General features: G+C 35.5%; 1 protein-coding gene across 1 annotated transcript; it reads left to right on the top strand.

Annotated features, from left to right (window-relative positions):
• The first annotated feature begins 13,383 nt into the window (after positions 1-13,383).
• Positions 13,384-14,914, top strand: LOC109579275 (uncharacterized). The gene has a single exon (XM_019988933.3). It carries the CDS (start codon positions 13,784-13,786, stop codon positions 14,366-14,368), a length of 585 nt encoding a protein of 194 aa, XP_019844492.2. The 5' UTR covers positions 13,384-13,783; the 3' UTR covers positions 14,369-14,914.
• The last annotated feature ends 490 nt before the right edge of the window (positions 14,915-15,404 follow it).

The raw sequence follows: 15,404 nt of genomic DNA, 5'->3' as shown, positions 1-15,404 counted from the left end.
CAGGAACGCAGTGGTCTAAATTTTCAGAAATGAGAAGATAATTTCAGCATGTCCACGTACGGACATTTCATATTCCCAGCTTTTCTGAGTTTCTCTTGAGTCATTGAACTTAGTTTGACTAATAATAATTAATATTTACTTTGAAAGCGGTGTTACCAATAAATGCTGGGAACATAAAGATGGTAATTTAAAATTTCTATAGCACAATGTGTTTAGCAACCCACTGTTCAACTATTGGTTAATGAAATTTGTCTATGATCAATCTAAGTATATGCACATATAACTAATTTTCCTCCAAACACACTGTTACCAAACTACTAACACGTATGCATTTCAGCCCTTATATTTACGAGCATATCTTTTAAGTCCTTATTCAAACGCATCCTTACAAGTCGCTATCGTGCATCTTTCAGCGTGCATTTGTCAAGTAAATTGTAAGGAATACGTCAATTGCTGCACACATACACCGAATTTTACGATGACTGTGATGAATTCGATTTTAAAATATTTAAGTTCTATGCAAAAGCTGCAAGCTATAAAACCAGCTACATCCTTTGCGCCCGCTCGCCTTTACCAATTCAAATTTTATTACGCTGACCAAACTATTCATTTTTGCATGTTGGCATTTTATTGGCAGTTACAACGTACATGAATGGCTGAATAATGGAGCGAATTGCACGGACAACACCAGAAAATAGTAAACATACACTTATGGCGGCAGAGTACAGGACACTTGGGAGGCATGACAAGCACTTAAGAAATGCTCGAAGTAAAGAGGTTGTAAAATACATGGATGATGGTAAAAGGTGTTGCTTTCGAGTTTCTGTAACGCTCTGCAGTTCGGCAAGTCAACCCAGTGCCTTTGGGGCGATTGTGCGTTTTGGTGTTTACAAGTTCACCACTCATCCAAACACCAGCTTGTGACCAAGCAGCGGTAAGCTGTGGTGCTGTGGCGCAGACATTTGACCTAACGAACCATAAATTACGACCCGAAGTTTAGTTAAGCACACGAGCGTGTGACGTGGGTGGTGGACCAGCAGCCAGTGAAGGACTCCCTTGCAGCAGTAAGGCTTTCACCTGCATTCGCAAAGGATTAAAGTTAGAAGCAAGTGTTGCTTACTCTCCACTTCTGTTGCATCTATTTTTATTGTGTTGGCGTTGAAAGTGCCAAAAATTGTGAATTGAAGTAATAAAATTGTATAGTTTAGCTGCAGGACATGAAAATTTATATGCACGTTCAGCATGAAAGCTCGTCTACAGCTAACCAACCCACATATATACACCTCAAAGCAATTTCAAGTTACTTACCTTTCTGGCAGATAAGACCACTAAAGGTATAATAGTTACACATCGGTTACGCCATTGCAACAGCTATCAGGCTATCAAGCCATCAAATGAAGTGAACATGTGGCCAATTCGGTGTCTGCTGGTGCTGCCTTTGCTGCAGCTCGTACCACCTGCGCTTTGTCGCTCTAAATTCGATTATGGCGCACAATATGCTGGTTCAAGCAGCCCAGTGTGCTGAGGTCCATTTAATGGCCAAACACATATATGTATGTAAGGAGGTAAGCAGTTGTAGGTATGCGCTTTATCGTCAAGCTCCCTCGAGTGCCGGAGTGTATTGTCTAAATTTTATTGTGCCAAGTATTCATTTTACAACCATATTAAAAGCAGCTTTGGTGCATAATTGATAGGTGTTTGCTCTATGCTAATTGTTGTTTTTTGTATATTGCAGCAAATATTAAGTTAATTGAACAGCGATACTGGGTAGTGGGCAAGATTATTGGCTTAAACTTCAAAGAAAATTAAATATGTGAAGCTTAATGTCACACCAGTAAAGGAGTGTTATTCGTTTGTGATGGCTATTGGAGCTCAATACTTTTAGATTGTTCATAACTTCTTTTGAACTTATTGGATACTCGGAGATGTCCTTCTGAGTCGAGGAGTATGTTTTCAACAAAATTCGGTACCTAAGATACCGAATAGTTGCCGCAAGAGCTATGTAGAGATTGACCCTCTTTCTTTACCAACTAAAATAGGGTCTATTAAGTAAATAAGACCAAATTTGAATTTAAGAGTTTATCTCCAAGTTAGATTGCTTACTTTATATCACTAAAAGCTCTTGAATACTTGTCAGTTAACTAAAGCCGCCAAAGTTTATTGAAGCAATGGATCATTCGTTACTTGCTGTGATATCTTATGTATATTATTAGCCATAGGCTCACTTAGTTTTATTACTACATTTAGAATTTTCAATATATTAAAATCAGGTATTTTAAAAGGTCTTTTCGTATTTTGGCAATATATGTCGTTGCAGTGCTACATCTCAGCGCTAGCAATCGCATTGTGTCATATTCAGGGGTACAGTGTTGAAAAGGTGTCATTTTAAGCTTCAATTAACCAAAAAAAAATTGAAATTCAGGGAATGCAACACGCCCCGGCCGACCTATCGTTAAAAAAATCGATGAAATTATGGAAAAGATTCACCAAGATCATTACATAAGCAGCCATGACATTGCTGAGGAACTTAACACTCATCATCAAACGGTTTTGAACCATTTAAAAAAGGCTGCCTACAAAAAGAAGCTCGATGTTTGGGTACCACATGAATTGTCTATGAAAAGTTTAATAGACCGAATTAACATCTACAATTCTTTGCTGAAAGGAAATTAAATCGAACCACTTTCCAAGCGGAACATTAGAGGAAAAGTAGATCAAATACGAAAATTATGTGCGAAAAAGATCATGGTCCAGGCATGGTAATGTTCAACAAATGGCTGCAAAGCCAGGATTGATGCCTCGAAAGGTTATGCTGAGTGTTTGTTGGGATTGGAAAGGACTATGAGCTCGAACGATTGGTTTTATGGTCAACAATTGTTGAGATCGAAGCAAGCAATCGAAAAAAAACGGCCAGAACTGATCAACTGAAAGGACTTCGTCTTCCATCTGGACAAAGCTAGAGCTTGGCTTGGAAGATTTGATGCATTCACAATATAGCCCTGACCTTGCACCATCGGACTACAATTTGTTTTGGTCAATGCAGAACTCTCTTAATGGAGTAAAGTTGGCTTCAAGAGAAGCCTGAGAAAACTACTTGTCGCAGTTTTTCGCTGAGAAACCAGAAAAGTTTACACTGATGGAATAATGTCTCTACCATTGTTTTTGAGGATAGTCGATTGACTGAGAAAAATTTAGTGGATGCTCTACACATCTCATTAGGTAGTGTGAGTCATATTTTAAGTGAAATTTTGGGTTTTAGATAGCACAATGGGCATTCGCTAACAATGGAACAAAAACACATTCGAATGCGACTTTCTCAGCAGCATTTGGAGCGTTTTAAGAAGAATAAAGTGAATTTTGTGCATCGATTTATCACTATGGATGAGACTTGGCTCTATCACTATGATCCTGAATAAAAACAAGAGGCACCAGGTTGTTCGACTTCGAAACGAGTTCGTGTCCGGAAATCAGCCAAAAAGATTAAGGCATCCGTATTTTGGGATGCGAAAGGCATGTTGTTTGCAGATTACTTCTAAACTGGTAAAACAATTAATTCTGAATATTATTGCAACCTTTTGGACCAGTTGAAGTAAAAACTTCGTGAAAAAAGACCCACTTTGCAGAAGAAAAAATCGTTTTTCATCAGGATAAATGCACAGATTTGGCTGCCAGCGACTTCCGTGTTGTTTCTGAGTGCAAGGGTTTTTCATTAAATGAAGAGATCATACCAGATCGGCTGTTGAAGCGTGTTTTGCAGACCTTCCGGATTCTAACTTCAGCGATAGCAAGCGTATTCATGTTCAGGGAGATTAAACTGAATAATAAAGTGATTTTGAATCGTAAAATTTTGTTTTTCTTATCAAACGACAAAACTTATTGAGAAACCTGGTATACAGTTTTAGGAAAACTGCAAAACCATTCATAATTTTTTTACGTCTTCAAAAAATCCTTAATCTCTAAAAGCGAAAGGAAAATATATATAACCATATGTATAAAGAAGAAATACAAACTCAGTACCTGCAGTTTTTCCAAATGTTAACTTTTCGCACATTGAAGAAACCTGCTCATTTAAGCCTCCACTACTTCATTAAACTCTCCCCCAGCTAGCTACATTTTTGAACTAATTACCCAACTCGTTGAATATCTCAATTAACAAATTGATTTATTAAAATTATTAACACAAATCCCTGGAGTGTTTTGTTTGCAAAATACTATACAAAAAAAAAACGGATACAGCAACTGAGATTTGTTATTAGATACAAAAAGAAAGCCTCAACTCTATTAGCATCATAACCCCACTTTTCTAGCTGGAGTCGTTCTCCTTGCCTCCAATGGTTTGAGTGGCTAAAAAGTTTAACGAGCCACACTGACATTTAATTAAGGTGACTTAACAACAGCGGCAAGAGAAACCATCAGCAGTTAGCATAATAACAACAAACAATAATGCTAACTACAAGCAACATAAAGAATCCACAGCAACATAACCTCCCTAACAACCCTGAAAAACGCTTCATACCACTTCGTGCCTGATATGATGGGCTCATCTGCTTTCACAACAGTTGACTCATGAGTTGCGTAAGTCTGCCACAATGCAAATTCAGTCAACCATGCTACGGTACAGTTGTTCGACTCCCCATGCAGTCTGGACCGACTGTCTCCCGGCGTACTCGCGCTGTGTCCGTTTTGTTGGTTTTTGTTCGTTCGCTTGGCACACAAATGAGTCTAATTAATAACGAAGCATTTGCCACATAATTCACTAATAACGCAGCGTTGCCATATTACTTGCCAACATTTGCGGTGGAGTATGAGTATGGGATTACAGTGATTATTGGTAGTTGGGTCACATTTAAATAACACATACTCGTCTGTATTGTGGCACTACTCGTGTGCGTTTGTTAGGTTAGATTGTGTGTGGGAATATGCTGGAGATGAGTGGTTGTATAAAGATTAACTTTTCAAATTACTGAAAGTTAGATGGGAGTTGAAGTATGAGGTCAGCTTTTGCGAGATTGATTAGGCATATTATTTGTATGAAATATGAAAGGTGCGTTTACAAATGGGTAATATGTTCAGAGTTTATAGAAGTTTTGTTGAAGTGATACTGCTCTAGAAGTTACGCGTAGTAAAATTAAAACACTCTTACTTATATTTTTCGCTAAAAAGGAGCTAGTCCCATTTTAAAATGTTTACAGTCTAACTGAATTAAAAGGTTAAACACCTTATCAAAACATTTCGTTAATACACCTAAAATATTTCAAAAAATGGAATGCAATTTTTACATTGCACTGGAAAGCTCTGCAGCGGTGAGGTGTAATCTTGTCGGCGGTGTAATTTCTACAAGAAACTTTGGACATAGCTTCATAAGCAGGGAAGCGGTGGATAAAATATAGCACATACCATAAAGCTTTACCTGGTCACATTATTTAGTAACAGGGCATATGGCATAGGAGCATGCGACCAACCAGCGGAACTCTCAAGTGACCGGCGTTTCCTATTGCACGGAATTAGATCATAAATTATCTTCCAGATGGAAGTCTTTTCAGTTAAAAAATCTGCTGAGGGAACTAATAATGCAGAAAACATAAAGAAAATCAATAACCAATAGTTGATAAGATTACTAAAAGTACCCAGTACAAGAAATATGCAAGTCGCTCAAAACGATACAGATTAAAATTCTGGAAAGTGCTGATAGACGTATAAGGATGAGATGGAATGCTTTATGGGCATGCAGGATCTTCAAATCGCCAAGATCATGTGTAATGCTGCGGAAGGAAAACACGCTGTCGTATACTCACACGGTATCGAAAAGACTACAGTACGGTTATTGGGCTAGTTACAAGTCACAACTTACTACTTACAGTGAAGTAGGCGTGAGAAAGACGATGGAGCACCTTCTTTGCTTCTGCCCGTCCTTATTTAGAATTCTGCTTAGATATGTAGGAGTTTCACAGTTCAAGGGAATACATATAGTATCTAGTCTATATTAAGTTTCGCAAAAGGCGTTGAAGATCTGTGTGACAAAAACTTTAGCTAAAATTAAACTGCTTTTAGAATTACAAAGGGCTTGTGGGTCTAGCCTAACCTGACAGATATCAAAACACTAATGTGTCAAAGAAATTCGATACAGCTTACCCTTTATACTACAAGTATATTGACGGATTATCATGGAAACAATCGTATATCTTTCATGCCTTGGTAGACTCTACAAAATACCTCCATAAGATCTTGACAGAACAATCGAATTTAGGAAACCTGATTGGGGATAGAACTTTTACATTGAGCCTTATTAATTATTAAAGGGACTTTATAAATAGCACATCTGACCCTCATGCAGACAATGTTTCCATTGCCCATAAAGTAAGTACCGTCAACAACTTGGTAGTCTGAATAAAGTAATCGCCCAGAAACGTTTATCATTGCCAATGTGAGAAGAATTGTGTTCCATCAGTACAATCTCAGGCATCTAGGAGTTTAGTTGGGAGTTTCAGGATTTTGCAGCAAGTGATTATTTTCTGTAGGGGGCAAGGACGAAGGATGATTTAGTACTTCGAGAAAAGTTTTTGAAAATCGACTTTTATAGTTTCTTTTTTTATCAACAGGGATGAGTGATGAAAGTGGTATTAAATTACTAATAAGATGTCAACGTGTCTAAATAAAACCTTCAATTTAATGCAAAAGTAACAGATTATCTTTTTTATAATCATTCTTTTTAAAATCATTATAATCATGAAACCCTAAGATCCACAAACCTATCCAATCCCATCTGAAAGGTAATAAAAAGCTTGTAGGTTTAACCACGGAATGTTATCCAACTATCATTATACATCTTCTTGAATGTATCAAGATTGGCAATGTAAGCTGGCCCTATACAAAACCAACATTCGACCAGTGCTCGAAAGTAATATTCTAAGAAAAATCTTTGAAGTAATAAAAGATAATAACGAGTGACGTATAAGGTGGAACGATGACCTAGATCAGCTTATACAAGGTGAAATTATAATAAGCGTTATCAAAGAGCACGGACTAAGATGGCCCAGTCATGTTACGAGAATGGACAACAAGAAAGCGCAGAAGAAAGTTTTAGAGGCCACAACATTTACATTAAAACAAGGGAATATCGCGATCAAGATTGATTGACGAACTCAAAGAATACATGAAGAAGCTTGGCATATATAATTGTAAAAAAAACGCAAACGAGTGAGATGTTTGTAGGGTACATAATGATGATGTATCAAAATTGACATGGTCAGTGTTCAGAATTGTGACTATTTCATATTCATTTTGCAAATCAACTGTGAGCTACTAAAGATTCTAAAAGAAACCGAGATCAAATTTTTATTTTTCTTTTCCAAAACTCATTGTTCATACAGGAAACCAAGTGGCATCACTCTTTGCCACTTTGTGCCTCTAAATGTAAATTGAAGCAAATTTTCGGTTAAACAAATAAATGCTGACAAAAAGATAACAATAAATTTCAAAACAAGCGAAAGTAGAGTCCATTTTCTCCAAAACTTAAGTCAATTTGGTAAACAAACATAATAAAGACTGCAACTGAGCAGAATTGTTGCGGAGTGCATTAAAATGAAATAGTCGAATGGTAGTATGCAAAAAAATCATCATAAACGGAAATGGAAAAAATGACAACAACAAGTAAAAAATACAATGAAATCACTAACTTAATACAAGGGCTGCTTTGTATAAACATACATAAGCATGGAAGTTATAAAAAACTTTTTACTGAGCTCATTACAGGAAAAACCCAAAGCTCAAATCGCAGTAAAAGTAAATAGACTTGAGGCATGTGCAGCATGGTACCCACTTGTGTAAAAATTTCTTGTTGCAGCATGCAATGGTTAACTGTAAAAAATGTTAGCATTGTTTTGTGCAAACAAGTGTCTGTTTTACAATGCAAGAAGTATTGCAGAAATTCTTAAAAAAATTGCAAAAATCATAAATGTTGGAGAGCAAACGAAATAATAGTAAATAAATGCAAATTTTAATATACTCTTGTTTAAATAGCGCTAAGCAGAGCAGAGTCAGCAAGAAAGGAGTAAAATTACCGATGTAAAAATGTTTACAACTCTTTGCAAGACTGATAAGGGTCAGTGACTTGAAATTTTTGCTGAGGTAGACTACTTAAATAGTTCTTCTTTTTTGGAAGTGAGTATGGTGAAATCAATTAGAAATAGGAAAAGACCAACATCCCAAATGTAGGGGTAGCAAAAATGTTTTAACTTAATATCTCCCTTCTATAACCACTTCGAAGTTGTTATATGGTTAGAATTTTGTTTAGAAATTTTATAAGTTGCAAATCTACTATAATATCAATATTCGACTGATGCTTTCAAGCTTATGATGTATGATAATACACTAACTTTCAACTAAATCTATTCATCCGAGTTAGGAAAGATGATCGAAAATTTTGATACCAGAACTTGATTTTGATCGACTAGTTGGTATAGCACCTATACATATTTTATAGTGGTTGGATGTCGGTAGGCTCGACAAGAGAGAAACTTTTTGAGAGAAAATACAAAATTTCAGATCGACTTCTAAAACTTTACAAACGCGTATATATAGAGAACTCGTCCAAAGTCCAAAGAGTCGGAACTCTTTTTGAAAAAAATCATCTTTATCGGGATAAGTCAAAGCAGTACACGTTTCATACCCAAAATATTCACCAAAATCATTCAAACGAACTCGATATCCTGCTATTTCTCTAATACTTTCCAGACGATTATCCACTACCATATCCTTTATTATGTTTTTAATATTTTTATCAGTTGAATTGGCCGAAGGTCGTCCAGAACGAGACATGCCTTCAATAATCTCTCGACCGTCTTTGAAGGCCTTGTACCACTCGCAAGCTTGTGTTTCTGAATCACCTGCGCCTTTTTCAACATTCACAATGATTTCGCACATGCTCCACATGTTCCATTGGGCTTCCAAAGTGGTTTAAAAAATATCTGCTAATTTACGAAATCAGAAACAAATAGTGGTAATAGTAGGGATTGAGATTGATCTACGAATTATAGGTCAATGCTCGGTCTTCTTTTGATGTTTCGAATAGGTATCGACGTACGGAATTTGGTTTACTCCCAAAAAATCTCTTAAACGCCGAAGGCACCTAATAAGAAGGAGGAAAATGTTGGACAATTTGAAAATTTTTATTTCCTAGAAAAGATATACAATTACATTAGTTTTCTACTAGTACATTATCAAAATGTTTCTAGGTTTATAAAGGATTAGAAATTCACAACGCTGTGTTGCTCTGGTCGGTGTGAAAGGTTCGATGACTTTATGAAGTTTGGAAATCAAATCTAACTATCAAATATTTCAGTCAAATGTAATTGTCAAAATATTCAAGATTTTAATGAGTTTGAGGCGTTTCTGCTATTTGATTTGTTTAGCAGTCACTTTTGAAAAAAAAATACGAGAAAAACTTTTAGAAACAACCAATAAGGATAAATATAATTTGTGGCTGATTATGATTGTTTCGTTGCTCCTTTTAATTTTTATTTTTTTCTTCTTCTACATAATTACCTTTTTTTATTCTAAAATACCTCAATATCAAATTCGTTGTCTGCTTCAATCTTGAATTTTTGTACCCAAGCATTTCTCTTTTACGCAGATTGTAAATTGATATTAAATTATACTACTTATTTTCATTTTCAAGCATGCGAAGCTTTTCGAAGGATACTAAAAATAATACCAGCCATCATTGTAGCTGAAGGTGCTGGCGCAAAGTTAGCGGAGACATGTGAAGAGAACTTCGCAAAGTTGGCTGTGAGCGACAGCGTGAGCCAAGAGGTAACTGTAGCAAAACAATCACTTCAAATGCTTCAATCGGCACATAAAAGTGCAAGTGTATCGCTCTTGAATGCTGCGCTATGGCCTCAGGTTTATTTGCGAGTGAAAAAGTGCAAAACAAATGTAATAACAACAGCAATTGTTGTAAAATGTTTGATGCAAACAATGCACTTTTTCGATTGTCTATTGCAGAGGTACGAAGATTTTGTTGGTTTATATATGTATATGTATATATATTTTTTTTTCTGAGGGAAGGAATATAAATATTTGCAGAAGTTGCAACCTTGCTTGACTGCCGGTTGAATACATATACATATATAGATACGTTGACTTTTGTAACACACTGTGCGCTATAGTTTTTGAACTTATTTGTGAAGACTTTGGTTGGAATAACAGTGTGTGTGTGAGTAGAGCGTGAGGTTAATATGAGCATTGACTTGGTTCGAAGGCGGATTCATAGACATTGCTACTGGTAAGGAAAGGTCTTTGTATATGTAAGCTCTACACTCATACTTCAGCTGCACTCATTGCATTGTGTTTTTGGCTTCCTGTAGTTCCTGTAGGTGCTTGCACTGCCAGCGATTCTATTGCACTTTTGTCCTTTCCTCTATAAACATATGCACATGCACACATCTTCATATAATATATTCTCATATTGTTTATTCACATGCATTTTCGCATATGGTTTTGCTATAAATTTGACTATAAAATTGTTTAGTGCCGCTTTACTTTGCCACTATCACGAATATCAATGATTTCGTCGTAAAGATTTTTTAAATTTTTAGTTTTCAGCTTGCTTTTACTATTACATAATGTCAGTGCACCAGCGTTGGTATTTGAGAATTTTATATATTTCTTTTATATTTAAATGATAATGAAAAATAAGTGGAAGGGTTTGGTAAACTTTATTTCCTTCAAAAATAAAATAAATTGATGCGCAAATATTTACGAATTTGGTTGGTAAAAAGTGCCGTGACTCCTAATAGAGTTTAACGTCGTCAAATTTAGGAAATAGAAGTAAACACAACTTAGAAAAGTCTGTCTTTAAAGTTGAGGGAATAGTTTGATATAGATGTTTCTTAAAGGAAATAGCTTCTGCGTGAGAATTTGTTATAACCTTTGAATTTCTTTAAACTAATAAAAGAAAAATTATAAAAATGTTTTCTAAAAACTGTGAGGTTTCGATCATGAATTCAATGAATCTATCCAACCGTACTAACAGGTATCGATTTTGAAAACGATCAATCAATCGTTTTTCACATGAATGGAAGGACTGACAAAGTTTGAAAAGTTTTTTGTTATGCTTCTTAACTGAGCACTTTCAAAGAGCGGTATACATATACGTGGTGTTCTGGTAATTTCAAGAGGGATCCGGTTCCTGTCCATAATCTATCCAACCGGAGTCAAGAGTCTTTCCGATGCATAACTCAGAACCATCAGGTCATCATGAGGTCAGTGAATATTTTCGGCTAATAAGGATTCTCAGATTTTCAACTCAAAAAATTATTTCCGTTTAATTTATCCTTTACAGTAAAACAACATTGAAAAGAGCTCAGTAGTAGCCAATCGATGATATTAGATTCTAATGCAATTTATCATAGAATCGAAAACTGCGAAGATAATCCTTAAGATCAAACCCTCATACGTTATGTATTTTTTGAAAGGGAATAGTTTTCAGTACCATTCTAAATAGTTGCCAGAAACAGATTTTTTTTACGTATTTATTTTCTAAATTGTGATTGCTGGCTCTTTATTGAATCGCTTGGTTGATAGGTATTTAAATATTCTCATTCTCAGAGGATAACCTTGGGGATAGTTTGAAGTTTTGCTCTAGCTGGTCACTTATAGGTGAAATTCTGTGGAGTAATCTTTTAAATTTTTTTGACCATATACCATAACATGTACAATAAATTCTAACCAATTCATTTTAAGAAAACTAGAATCTCGTACCACGTATGTAAGTCCACTTTTATTCCTTAAAAATCTTTAAACTTATACTTAAAATTTTGTTAGCATATCTTTAATATACTATCCAGACGCTTGTAACAAAATAAATCACGTTAAATGTCCTTGAAACTCCCCCAAAGCAGCTAAATCAAATCTTTTTATACCAGAGTAATTTCTTCAATTTGTATCATAGGAAGCAAACATTCTAGGTTCGGGATACCAGCAAGAGAAAAAAACTACTTTTTAGTTGAAATAGAAAAAAAAAAAACAAGTATACACTTACGAATTCCAAACACATTCCATTACAATGTACCATAAACAAGCAAAGTGTGAGAAGAAATGTGAAGCTACAGGTCCTTTTTCGAATACTGAAGGGGAAACATGAAGCTGGTCAAGGATTTTTACAACAATTCGAAAATGAAAACGAATGATGAGGAGAAATCAATGAGGAAATATATTTCAAAGAAAGTTGACGGTATTTGAGTGTTATCACAAAAAATGGCGGGATTTAGATACCAACATATATCGAAGGAAGGTTTTTCCATAAACAGTTAGAACGGAGTTTTTTGAAAATGCTTAGACCGAAACTATAAAAATAATTCAATAGTCACAAAAAATATCTTATTCAAACTTTAATTTTCTTTCAATCTGTTCAAACACATTTAGGTAGCAGTTGAGGGAAATATCATAAATTTCGCACAACATTTCGAATGTTCGAAAGATTTTTTTATCTAATATTTCAAACAAAATTTAAAAATTTCATTGATACTAATATTCTAAGGAGAAATGTATTAAGTTCGAAAAAATTTCGTATGTTCGAAAATTCGAACATGTGTCAAATTCTGAGGAGAAATGTCTCAATTTCGAAAAAAGTAGTGTCTTCGAAAATTCGGACATTTGTGCTACTTAAATTGAGGGGTAAACACGTTGCTGGAGAAACATATAAAATACTTTCACACAATTTCGAATCTAGAAACGAGCACAAAATAAATATATCAGAGTTGTTTTCCCGATTATACGAAAAGAGAGCAGAGAACAAAGACAATTTCTCAAAGTGGCAGCACGTGTTGCACAAGAACGTACTCAGACCAAACACGTTTACTACGAAACATTACACTCAATTTGGACTCAAGTTCAAAGGTAAAAAGGTAAATAAGTAGCTGGCGAAAGATTGAGCAACTGTAGTTGAGCCAATACTGGAGAAAATTTTGTACCATTGGCGGTGGTGGTAGGTATGGTCATGGTGGTAATAGTATTGTGTTGCTGACAGCATTGGTATTGGTGGATTGGGGTGAGTTTATTTGTGGATACGGAAGTATCACAGGGATAACACCGCATGACACGTGAGTTTGCGAGCTGAGCGAACTACTTAAATGAGAGCGGCAAAGAGAAGATGCAGCAGGGCTCAGCGGTCGCGTGAACGGCAGTATTGGAAATTGAAGGTACTTATGAGTAGTTGTTTGCCATTTGTAAGTGGTATGAGCATTACAATTGGTAGTGAGGTTGTGAGCTGATGGTGGTGGTGGTTTCGTAAATTGATGAACACACACCCCGAATGCCAACTGTCGCATTGCCTGACAGTCACACTGTCTATTTATTTTATTGGCTCGTATTGCTTGGTTTACTGATTACATGCGAGTTGGGTTTTGAGTAGAAATTTTTGTGGGTTACAGAGCACATGTCGTGCGCTACGTGCCACAGTCGTGCGTGTACACTGCTGCGAGTAACTATTAACGCCAAGTAGCGCGTATAGAGTAAACTGGATAGCACCTCGAGTACAAGAATATAATTTGACGTAAATTTTCGAGTATAAATACGTGTGCCTTTACTGACGGTACTTCAGTACGACAAGCGTTACGCTGCTGAGTGGACGCATCGAGCGCTTGAACCGAAGTCAATAGGAAGTGTGTGTGTGTCTAATTTTGTGAATTTTCAAACGAAACGCACGAAATACGAAATTTTTTACGACAAACTTTTTCGAGTGTCGAAATTTTTTTGAATTTTTGAAAAATATTAAAAACGAAACATGGCTATACCTTTCTACGAGCCACGCCAACAGCCCGCAACTGAGTGTGATCAAATTGATGGACATTTTCCGCCAGCACCGAGCAGTCAGTCCGTGCCGTTGCCGACGGCAAATCTTAGTGCGCCAATGGCCACAAATCAAACGTCTTCTAGCGGAAGTGCAGCAACGCCTGTTTTAGTAGAAACAGCTACATCGACGGCGTTTTCAAATGCATCCACAACTTCAAGAACTTCTTCGCCAACAGTTCCATGCTCGGCTACTGCCATCCCAAGCGCGTCTTCGAATTTAATTCCTGCCACTTCTGCAGCTACAGCAACTTTTTCGATTTCATCTACAAATCCAGCCACCGCCGCTTCCTTGTCGTCCAATACGCATTCCAACAGTTCCTCCGAAACTTCAGACCCGTCTTCAACCGCTTCCATGGCGGAGCCGCTACCTTGGAAGCTGCTTGCTGTGGCTATGTGCAAAGCTTTAAAACAATATTATCAACAAACGGGTTCGGCAGATGTTTTCACAACTGCTGTCATCGAGATATCGCCTAGCGGTGTTGCTGGTGGCGCCCAACCGTCAGCCGCCGGCAATTAGAGACTTGCTGGGCGAAAAGAAGTTACTACAATTTTACGTTCCTGGTCGAGGGGTCAAAGGCATTGCAAGTGTCCAGTGTACTGTGTGGTAAAGCTCCGAAAAAGCGCAATTGTGATTATGAGATACTCCGAACATTTGACGGATGCCGAGAAAAACCTTGTAATATTGTATATCCGTCGGTAAAATGCTGATTTAGCGGAGCTCAGTAGCCATTTTATGAGAAAGCAAATTATTGCAATGCATTGTGAGATATAAGCGTAATTGTGATAGCGTTTATGTTTTAAGAATGAAAAGTTTCATTAGACTTAATTAAGAATTAAGCTGATTAACTCAAATAGAGCTAGCATAGATTTTTGTAACTGACATATGTAATAGCATAATTTGTAATGAGGCTTACAAATAATATTTTCACTCCTAAAATTAGTTTCAAATGAACGCTGGCAAAAATTTTTAATCATTAGTTAATTAATTTTTCACTGTGTAGTCTGAGTAAGGTTTCATTTAAAGCTTTAGTTTATATAAAATAGTAACATGTGTACTCTTAATTGGCGCATATAATTTCAAAAGAACTGAGAAAAAATTTTTTGAAATATTTTGTAAATAAAAATTTTTTAAGTTATATTATAAATACTCATAAGTTGTATTTATAAGCAAAATTATTTATAACTTCAAATTTAATAAAAACAAAACATTGAAAATTAAACTTTTGTGTTTCGTAAATTCTTTTAAGTTTTATTGGCTGTTTATCAAATATTTGACAAAATTAAATTCAAATTTTTTTGAAAATATTTTTATACGAAAAAATGTTATATTTCAAAAAACTTCACGAAATTCTATTAAAAAAAAAATTTCTAAAAATTTCGAAAATTTTAAATTGTCTTTCTTTATATATAAAATAATATTTTTACAAATTTTTCGTGTTTTAAACTATAAATAATTTTTCTAATTTTTTTTATTTATTTTTTTAAGTTTCGAAAATTTTAAATTGTCTATTTTTATATGCATATAAAAAAATATTTTTACAAAATTTTCATGT

This window comes from Bactrocera dorsalis, chromosome 5, assembly GCF_023373825.1.
Source record: "Bactrocera dorsalis isolate Fly_Bdor chromosome 5, ASM2337382v1, whole genome shotgun sequence".
NCBI classification, from domain to species: Eukaryota; Metazoa; Arthropoda; class Insecta; order Diptera; family Tephritidae; genus Bactrocera; species Bactrocera dorsalis.
The sequence above is the reverse complement of the archived record's forward strand: the minus strand, read 5'-3'. Positions and strand labels throughout refer to the sequence as shown.

Coding starts and splice junctions, on each gene's coding strand:
- LOC109579275 (XM_019988933.3), top strand. CDS start 13,784: ATGGCTATACCTTTCTACGAGCCACGCCAACAGCCCGCAACTGAGTGT.